Genomic DNA, 10,465 nt, shown 5'->3' with positions numbered 1-10,465 from the left:
ATATAAGTTTGGAAATTAATTTGTTGGAGTTAGTGATTTTCATTATCTCTTCCATTAACTAAGAGGGATGAAGTGGATTATTAATGTTGATCTTGGATTTAACTATGGATTTAATTTGTTGATATTGGAGAAACTGTTCTCCTCCAAGACACTACCTCTGGACCAGTGTTTTAAATGATGCGAATTGGTCAATTTGAAATAAATGATGAAGATGAGTATTTCCTTTATGTTGCCATAATGGAAAATGGACAGGATTATTGCATAATCCAAACAAGTCTTCTGTTGGATTTAGAATTTACGAAAACTGTGCGGTGTGAATTGGCCTTAAGTGTTCTTAATGATTTGGGGGTTTCTAAGTCTACGTCCACATTAATCCGGATATATTTGAAAATATAAGCATTTTATTTTCTAAATGCTCTTCGTCTACATTAGGGTTTTCCAAAAGTTGCTTGTTCACAATTACATTCTGAAAATGCTTAAATCACCTTACTTTGCATTCATAAAATATAATAAAATAATTTTATTAAGCAAAATATCCCACCTCTTACTTGTGTGTCCAGGTTGGACTCAAAATCACCATTCCATGTATGGTCTAGAACGCACAACAATGCTGGTACAACCATAAATATCTATACAATATGCATCACATGACTAAACATGCGTCATTGTTTTCGAATACCCTAGTTTTCACAGTCAACAGGAAAACAGTGTTTTCAAATTGTATCCGCTTAGGAGAGCGTCTTCAAAAAACAAGCTGTCTCAGTGTGGATGTAAAGCAAAAATGGTTTGGGTGTAGCCTGAGCTCCTAGCTACGTTTTGATTTTAGGATTTCAAAATTCAAATCAAGCATGTGTGCGGATTAGATATAGGCACCTTAAGCAAGCAGCCGTTTTTATAGACCCAAACGTTTGATAATCGGCATGTAGTTTTGTGCAGAGAAACTGTTATAACAGATAAGTGTGCAAAACAAAGTGGTAGCTCATTCAAGTAATTGTGCCGCAAAAAGAGGTATAAACAACACTGACGAATTTATTTGAACAGCTGCGTGATAAATTACATTTTCTGTGAAATAGTAAAATTTTTAACTTTTTGGAAAGAGAAGAAAACATTTAAAATCAATCATTAGGTTGAACTGTACTGTGTTTGCACTTGAACATGATCGTGACATTCTAATATAGCGTATTATCAGATGAGTATGCTGTGCTTGCTCAGAGTGCCACTTAGAACCTTTCTAATCCCTCCAACTAATCTGAGCAGGAGGTGATGGATATCATATCAAAAAGAAGATTCAAGGTAAAGGGGTAAAAAGGCCATAGACAAATCTCCTTACTGGCCACTGGAAAGCCCTCCTCATAGCCTAATGTTTCAGCTGGGAAATGTATATAAGGACGCAGATGGGTGTTGTAGCTTAACTGTCACACTGGACTCTTCTGGTTCAAGTTCGAACTTTTCTGTTTGAGGATGAATGGCACAGAGGGTGATAGCTTTTACATCCCAATGTCCAATAGGACTGGGCTCGTCAGGAATCCTTTTGAGTACACCCAGTACTATTTAGCAGAACCATGGAAATTCAAGGCTTTGGGTTTCTACATGTTTTTACTGATCATTTTTGGTTTACCAATCAACGGGCTCACATTGCTGGTTACAGCTCAACACAAGAAACTCAGACAACCGCTCAACTACATTTTGGTCAATTTGGCTCTTGCTGGCACAATTATGGGCCTTTTTGGATTCACGGTTTCTTTCTACTCCTCGTGCGTTGGCTATATGGCAGTTGGGCCCATTGGTTGCATGATAGAGGGATTTTTTGCAACACTTGGTGGTAAGAAGCAAAGAAAAAACAATTTGGTCCCAAGAACTGTGATATACTGTTAACTTTACTCTCTCGCCCTGTACTAACAGGTCAAGTGTCTCTTTGGTCTCTGGTGGTGCTCGCTGTTGAGAGATACATTGTTGTGTGTAAGCCAATGGGAAGCTTCAAGTTTTCTTCAAACCATGCGTTGGCGGGCATTATTTTCACATGGATCATGGCCAGCAGTTGTGCTGTGCCCCCACTTTTAGGCTGGTCCAGGTAAATCTCTTTTATCGAATTACTAGATATTGTAACCCACAGGAGGTTTCTTATTGTGATTACAAATATTTGGCAAACTTAAATGAGCTAAAATCTTCTAACATTTTTTGTTAATGCAGATACATCCCTGAAGGTATCCAGACATCATGTGGACCAGATTACTACACCCTTAATCCGTTGTACAATAATGAATCGTATCTCATTTACTTGTTCTCCTGCCATTTTTGTATACCTGTCACTACAATCTTCTTCACCTACGGAAATCTTGTCTGCACGGTCAAAGCTGTAAGTTTGCTTAGTCCATTTACATTTCAATACTGTCATGAACAATATAGCATCACTATTTTGGTTTTCACCAAATCTTTAGGCTGCAGCTCAACAGCAGGACTCAGCGTCCACCCAGAAAGCTGAGAAGGAAGTGACACGTATGGTCATCATGATGGTTTTGGGCTTCTTGGTAGCTTGGGTTCCCTATGCTAGCTTTGCTGGCTGGATCTTTTTAAACAGGGGGGCTGCCTTCTCGGCACAAGGCTTTGCAATTCCTTCCTTTTTTTCCAAAAGCTCTGCCTTGTTTAATCCCATCATATATGTGCTGCTCAACAAACAGGTACGAGCTCTTAAATTATGTCTTAGCTGAAGCCTGGAATCATTTTATGTTCATGTGTTCATGAATGATTCTGTGTTTCTTTTCAGTTCCGTAGCTGCATGTTAACCACCCTCTTCTGTGGAAAAAATCCTCTTGGAGATGATGAGTCCTCAAGCGTGTCCACCAGTAAAACAGAAGTGTCCTCAGTTTCTCCAGCATAAATGCGCCTCTCTGCCTCTGCAAAGTCCTGCTGAAACAATGAAGATCGGTCTTGTCAAGTTGTATTTATGAAGCATGTGGATATTTATCTATTCCTTCTCTTCAGTGAATTTCAAACTTAAACTCACCAACTCTGCTCATCACTGTTATGAACGGCTTTGCTGGATTATGTACATGTATGCTTCCCTATCTTAAGTAAAAAAAAGCAAATAAAAAAGACCAAACATTCTGTCAAATATATAGGTTGATTTATTTGCATGTATTAATATTTGTACGAATTTTTACAGTTTTAAAAGCCATACAAATCTCAAACGTTTCCTAAGTAAACATCCGTTACCAATTCTAGAACTCCATATCTTTACTCTGATGGATCTTAAAAAGTTATATTTTTCTGTTCATATGCACATTCATCACATTCACACATTCTTATGTAAATATTCTTTGAATACTTGTATTAAATAGCTGTATAAATAAATAAATGCATGCTTGCAAACAGAACATTGAACTCTTGTTTTCTTTCTCTTAATATTTTAAGATAGCATACACAATAATTTGGTTAGGTTATAGGTGGCTTGAAAGAAGAAAAATAAATAAAAAATAATGCCTGGAATTCTGTCTTCTCCATAATCCTCTTATAATGAATTTGCCAACTGGATAATTGCATGCTGGCAAACAAATGATTAACTAATAAAACCATTTACATGTCAGTTCATGAAGCCATTCTTAAACTGATTTTCTGACTGCCTTTTCAGTCTAATAGATGTGTAGATGCGTAAACATGATGAACGATATTCAGTAATGTCTTAAAATATTTTTAAATGGACTAAGATTTAACATGAAAGATTTAAGGCATACAAGGAACTTGTAGTGTATGAAAGCTTGAGGAGGTGGAAGTCGCATGAATGAGATGAAGAATTGTGAGCACACTTGGACTTTCAGCTTATCTCAGTGGCTTAAGATGCTGCTTAAGAGTTGCGCAAAGCTAAAAACTAATCCTCGTAGGAAGAGATGGATATCATGCTTAAAGGGAGGGACAAGCCCCAAGGTCCAATCTGTGGCTGTTATGAACTTTGATCTGAGCCAAATAATCTTATTGGTGACACCCGGTTCCAGTTTTGGTCTCCTTAGAAGAGTACATAAGCATGCTGTTGCTGTTCACTTGGGGTTGACCATCTCTTGAGTTAGCAGCTGCTCATATTTTAACTGTAGATTTAATTTGAACGAGGGCAGAATGAATGGGACAGAAGGGAGTAACTTCTACATTCCCATGTCCAATAGGACTGGGCTTGTGAGAAATCCTTTTGAGTACACCCAGTACTATTTAGCAGAACCATGGAAATTCAAGGCTTTGGGTTTCTACATGTTTCTACTGATCATTTTTGGATTACCCATCAATGTTCTAACCTTGTTGGTTACAGCTCAACACAAGAAACTTCGGCAGCCACTCAACTACATTTTGGTCAACTTGGCTTTTGCCGGCACGATTATGGCCATCTTTGGATTTACAGTTTCCTTCTACTGCTCACTTATGGGCTACATGGCTCTAGGTCCGCTTGGCTGCGTAATGGAAGGTTTTTTCGCAACAATTGGAGGTAAGTGATAACTAACAATCCATTTGGATGTCTTTTTAATGCAGTGCATTCCAGTGGACTAACTTCTAATTCCTGTCAACAGGTCAAGTCTCTCTTTGGTCTCTGGTGGTGCTTGCAGTTGAAAGGTACATCGTGGTGTGCAAGCCAATGGGGAGCTTCAAATTTTCTTCAAACCATGCGATAGCAGGCATCGCTTTCACATGGATTATGGCCAGTAGCTGTGCAGTGCCCCCACTTGTGGGCTGGTCCAGGTAATTGCACTGAAACAGTTTGCAGAATTACTTGAAGTCTACTTTGATCTGCTTACTGTTGCTTAGTATCAGTACTGTTCTTCCAGGTATATTCCAGAGGGGATGCAGACTTCATGTGGACCAGATTACTACACGTTGAATCCTGAATTTAACAATGAATCTTACGTCATGTACATGTTCAGCTGCCATTTTTGTATACCTGTAACCACGATTTTCTTTACCTATGGCAATCTGGTCTGCACAGTCAAGGCTGTATGTATAAGTTTAAATCATCAATGCTTAAAAATCTTTTCCACATACACTAGATGGTCACACTGCATCCCTAACTGGTTCTTCATAAATTTCAGGCAGCAGCTCAACAGCAGGACTCAGCGTCCACCCAGAAAGCTGAGAAGGAAGTGACACGTATGGTCATCATGATGGTTTTGGGCTTCTTGTTGGCTTGGGTTCCCTATGCTAGCTTTGCTGCCTGGATCTTTTTCAACAGGGGGGCTGCCTTCTCGGCACAAGCTATGGCTATTCCTGCCTTTTTCTCCAAGACTTCAGCCTTGTTTAACCCCATCATATATGTGCTTCTCAACAAACAGGTGAGTAATATTTTCACAGAACAATACTTATTTTACAATATGTTTTCACAGCATATTACTTCCACGGATTAAAAAGTAAAAATATGTTTAAAGTATTAAAATATGTTAATATTGTTGTAATGATTCCCTTTGCGCTTTAAATATGGAATGAATTCAGTTTCTCCATCTCATTCACAGTTCCGTAGCTGCATGCTGAACACCCTTTTCTGTGGCAAGAGCCCTCTTGGTGATGATGAGTCCACGGTGTCAACAAGCAAAACAGAGGTGTCCTCAGTGTCTCCGGCATAGATTAATCCTCCTATCTGCCTATACTCTGTGCGCCATCATACAAATGGAATGAGTTCACAGACATGCAAGCATATCGCTGACCAAATGGCTAAATGGGCTTTGTAACAGACTCTGTAACTGCTATTTTTTTCCCCAAGACCATACAAATCCATTTTATGGCATTTAAGCAATATAATTCAAGAATGACTGGTTCTGAAGTCAAAGAAAATGTTATACTTACTGGATTTATGGATTAATCTACTCAAATTTTTTCTCAATAAATTAAATATTTGAACTCACCTGCAAAGTGTTTTGCACAATATCCCGTCTACCCATGTACCAATATCATTTCTGTTCTGAATGAGGTCATTTTTTTTTTTTTTTTGTCATTCAATTGTCTGTACTTCATGAAATTTTCTGGCTTGATCAGGTCAGTTTCTGTAAATATTTTATAAAATGCTTAGTACATTTAAATAAAAGCATGCATTCAAAATTTGTCTTATTGTTTATTGTCCTTGTTTTAACTGGTTACTGTCACAAACTGTCAAGGATCTGAAAGGGGACCCAGGTGCAGAATAGCTGTGAAGGTTTTTTTTTATTAACAAGACTGTAGACAGGGCACAACAAGGAGAGTGAGGTGTGAAACAGTTCGAACAGTAGGGCTGATGACGGGCAAGGATGATGACCACTGAAACCAGTCCTGGGTGACAACAGGCTTGAGGACTGCAGAAGAAGAGGCAGCACCAGGTGGAATGATGGTGAGGAAGACCAGACAGGAACACAAGGAACCAGAGACTTGATTATCTCTTAGCTGTAGCACCAGTCTAGCTGGATCAGGAAAGGAAATCTCAGGAAATCTCAGGATGCACTAAGCAAACACTTTACTGGAACAAGAGAAGAGATAAACTGCACACACAGGCAAGCGAACAGGAACACACATTATATAAATATTATATAATATAAAGGGACCAGAACACAAAGGGATCAGGTGAGCACAATTAGTGAAACCAGGACTAGACGTGGACTGAACAAGGGGGCATGGTAACTGGAAATGAGGAGGTGGGACAAGAGGAGCACAGGGTGAACACAAACAAAGACAAACCATGTGCTCAAGGACAAGACAAACAGGGAAACATTAAACAGTGACAAGGCAGACAAGACTGTCAGGGCAGGAACCTGAAAGGTTACTATTTTTTTAAAAGAACTTAACATGAATGTAATAATACAAAATTGTATTCCGCCCTTTCTAATGAAGATATATCAACCTTTCAGTGATCAGTTCTTAAAAGAACCATATTTTTCTTAGTGTGAAGCACATTTTAATAATCTAAATAACCCCTTTTTCACTATAAAGAACCTTTTGTGCAATAGAAAGATTCCACGGATGTTAAAGGTTCTTCATGGAAGAGTGTATATATATATATACATACATATTGTTTGCTTCCTTTTTCTTTCCTTAATATATGTTAAATTCATAGATGTTTTCCTCAAGTTTTCATGAAGTATAAGCTTCATGCTATTTGTGAACTTGCTCGTGAGCTGCTTTAAAACAGTTTCTACAATTTATGTGAAGGTATAAAATAAATGCAAATAGATTAGTACTTAATTTTCCCTCCTTTAGTAATTCAGTAACAAAATCCAGTCAGTTGTTTCAAAAATAAAGACCATCCTCTTGGCATCACTGCAGTCATAGATCAATTGTTTAATTTTACATTTTCATAGTCAATTCTTTCCAATGTCAATAGTTATCATTCCGGTTTACTCTTGACTGTGATGTTCAAACACGTCCAGGATTCAAGTGTGCATGACAGGGGTTTGTGAAAATGTGAGTGCTGTATGCAGCCCATGCCACTGGATTATCTCTCATCCTCCTACTTACAAGAAAGATTACACGGTCAAAGATTTGAAAGTCTAATCCCCATGATAGGGGATGGATATCATATCAATCCTGGTAATGAGCCAAGTAGATTCGTTCCAGTTGGTTATGAAGTCTGGTATCCGCCAAATCTTCTTAAAGGTGACACCTCTGTTAATTGTGAACTCTGCTAAAGGTATAAAAGCAGGTGCCTGGAAGTATTTGTGGAGTACACTTTTGCCGGTGGTCTCTTGGCAAGCTTGAAACACCTCTGCTCTTGGCTCCTCCTCTGCAGGATGAACGGCACTGAGGGAAACAACTTTTACATTCCTATGTCCAACAGGACAGGGCTAGTGAGGAGTCCTTATGAATATACGCAGTATTACCTGGCAGATCCATGGCAATTTAAGGCACTTGCTTTTTATATGTTTTTGCTGATTTGCTTTGGGCTACCGATCAATGTGCTCACGCTGCTGGTCACAGCCCAGCACAAAAAGTTGAGGCAACCTCTAAATTTTATTTTGGTAAACCTGGCTTTCGCTGGAACAATTATGGCCCTTTTTGGATTCACGGTTACATTCTACTGCTCTATTGCTGGTTATATGGCTCTGGGTCCATTGGGTTGTGCTATTGAAGGCTTCTTTGCTACACTTGGTGGTAAGAAGATTTCAACATTGATTAATATGTTTTGTTGTTTGGGATTCCATGTTTGACTCATTTTCTTTTTTGTCTACAGGCCAGGTTTCTCTGTGGTCTCTGGTGGTGCTTGCAGTTGAAAGGTACATCGTGGTGTGCAAGCCAATGGGGAGCTTCAAATTCTCCTCAAACCATGCATTAACAGGCATAATTTTCACATGGGTTATGGCCAGTAGCTGTGCAGTGCCCCCACTTTTCGGCTGGTCCAGGTAAGTCGCTCATGCTCATTAGAGACTTGTAATCAGTGGAAAAGAGATTAAGGCTCAAATAGTAATAAAAAAAATTCTTACATTAACTTTCAAAGTTATTAACAAATATTATATGATGTTTAACCAATTGATTGATGTCAACTAAATGATTAAGTTGTTTTAACTAATTATTTCATTGTTTCAATACAGATACATCCCAGAGGGAATGCAAATTTCCTGTGGACCGGATTATTATACCCTGAACCCAGAATTCAGCAATGAATCCTATGTCATTTACATGTTCAGCTGTCATTTTTGCATTCCAGTTACAACCATCTTTTTCACTTATGGAAGCCTTGTTTGCACAGTCAAAGCGGCGAGTTCAAATCACACCACACATACTTGCAATATTTATTGACTTTAAAATATTTATTAAATATAAAAAATATTTAATATATTTAAATAATCAAAATATGTAAATATTGCATATATTAAAATATTTAAAATATTATTCTTTCAGGCGGCAGCTCAACAGCAGGACTCAGCGTCCACCCAGAAAGCTGAGAAGGAAGTGACACGTATGGTCATCATGATGGTTTTGGGCTTCTTGTTTGCTTGGGTTCCATATGCTAGCTTTGCTGCCTGGATCTTTTTCAACAGGGGGGCTGCCTTCTCGGCACAATCTATGGCTATTCCTGCCTTTTTTTCTAAGTCATCTGCCTTGTTTAACCCCATCATATATGTGCTTCTCAACAAACAGGTGAGCAACATTGGACTTTTAAGTAGGCATGCTTTCATAAATGAATAAATTACAAACCATTCTTTTAGTCTGAGACCATTTTTGTTAACCTTGAGATAGTATGACTGCACTATGAAGACGTAAATGGAATGAAATGGCTATTTCAATTCTAGCGTTATTCCTCTTTCTAATCCTCAGTTCCGTAGCTGCATGCTGAACACCCTTTTCTGTGGCAAAAGCCCTCTTGGTGATGAGGAGTCCTCGGTGTCAACGAGCAAAACAGAGGTGTCCTCAGTGTCTCCGGCATAGAATTATTTGCCAACTACGTTTTCTCAATGATTCTTTTCATGTTTTTGAGTCCACTGTCTTCAACAAGCATAAGTCTCCATGGATCAGTTTCTGTAATGCTTTGAAAATCTCTGTAATTATCATGCAGTAGGGCCATGTACCTCTTCTCTCTCTGCCTTGGAACATTTTAGTTTAAAGAAGACTTTTAACCTGACCCTGACCCTACTTTGTTAATGCAGACTAGACGTCGCATTTAGCCTCTATTCTCTTCAATAAAAAGAGCATGGGTAGATTAGTTTGCGCAATGCTCAACTCATGGTTTATCTCATGTCTCTCCACCAATGCTTCAACACAAAGTATAGCTCACCACTAAATCTAAGCATAAGCCTCTTTTCTTGTCATCACATCAAAGGGTCATGACCAGAACTGCTTAAAACCACCCAAGGGTTCAGTGAGAAGCATAATAATACAAAGAACTAAGTCAATGACACGATGCAATATTCTATTAATTTCATTATGTTTGTTTTTAGCTGCTTTGTCAGCTTTTTTATGTATATATTTTCTAAATGTTGAAAAGTAGAATAATAAATACATGCATACAAACGTTGTTTTTGGTGATTTGTGTGTGTCTAATTGATGACTGATGGTAACCATGTTAAGATCTACAAACATAAAGCTACAAATTGAGATTAAAAGACAATTCGTTCTCGAACTAAACCTATAAACATGACATTTAATTGAATTTAACTGTATTGGATGTGGAGTTTGCAATTAATTTAGTGATTTATATTCTGTTTTATATAAAGTGATTTGAATGAAATGCATATGCTAAATGATGACTACAGATGTGTGAAATGTGAATATGTGAAATCAGAATGGAATGAAAATAATAATAATAAATAAATAAATAAATATTAAAGAAAATAAATGAAAACTACATTCTCCATAGTTTGTAAACCCTTCATCTTATTTGAAACAATTACCTTTTAATAGTATTTAATCGCCCCTAAACTTCTCCTTTAATTAAAATAACTGTGGTTTTGATTTTGAGTTATTCTTGGATAATCATTTTCCAACATTAAAAAAAAAAAAAAAAAGGCTAAATCATCTGGAGTCATTTGACCAT

General features: G+C 37.8%; 3 protein-coding genes across 3 annotated transcripts; all 3 read left to right on the top strand.

Annotated features, from left to right (window-relative positions):
* Positions 1-347: 347 nt before the first annotated feature.
* Positions 348-3,313, top strand: LOC309513811 (green-sensitive opsin-2-like). Its single transcript, XM_082189852.1, has 5 exons — positions 348-1,822; positions 1,903-2,071; positions 2,191-2,356; positions 2,439-2,678; positions 2,765-3,313. The coding sequence occupies exons 1-5, from the start codon at positions 1,462-1,464 to the stop codon at positions 2,876-2,878; spliced, it is 1,050 nt and encodes a 349-aa protein (XP_082045978.1). The 5' UTR covers positions 348-1,461; the 3' UTR covers positions 2,879-3,313.
* A 794-nt stretch (positions 3,314-4,107) lies between these two features.
* Positions 4,108-5,952, top strand: LOC309513810 (green-sensitive opsin-1; the record flags this gene model as incomplete). The annotated part of the gene is made up of 5 exons (XM_082189851.1): positions 4,108-4,468; positions 4,551-4,719; positions 4,806-4,971; positions 5,067-5,306; positions 5,484-5,952. The coding sequence occupies 5 exons, from the start codon at positions 4,108-4,110 to the stop codon at positions 5,592-5,594; spliced, it is 1,047 nt and encodes a 348-aa protein (XP_082045977.1). The 3' UTR covers positions 5,595-5,952.
* A 1,744-nt stretch (positions 5,953-7,696) lies between these two features.
* Positions 7,697-9,882, top strand: opn1mw2 (opsin 1 (cone pigments), medium-wave-sensitive, 2). The gene is made up of 5 exons (XM_082189726.1): positions 7,697-8,085; positions 8,165-8,333; positions 8,523-8,688; positions 8,833-9,072; positions 9,250-9,882. Exons 1-5 carry the CDS (start codon positions 7,725-7,727, stop codon positions 9,358-9,360), a joined length of 1,047 nt encoding a protein of 348 aa, XP_082045852.1. The 5' UTR covers positions 7,697-7,724; the 3' UTR covers positions 9,361-9,882.
* Positions 9,883-10,465: the final 583 nt, after the last annotated feature.

The sequence above is a fragment of the Leuciscus leuciscus genome, assembly GCF_965113295.1.
Source record: "Leuciscus leuciscus genome assembly, chromosome: 14".
In the NCBI taxonomy this organism is placed as follows: Eukaryota; Metazoa; Chordata; class Actinopteri; order Cypriniformes; family Leuciscidae; genus Leuciscus; species Leuciscus leuciscus.
Note: the sequence above shows the minus strand (reverse complement) of the source record. Positions and strands in the feature narration are given on the sequence as shown.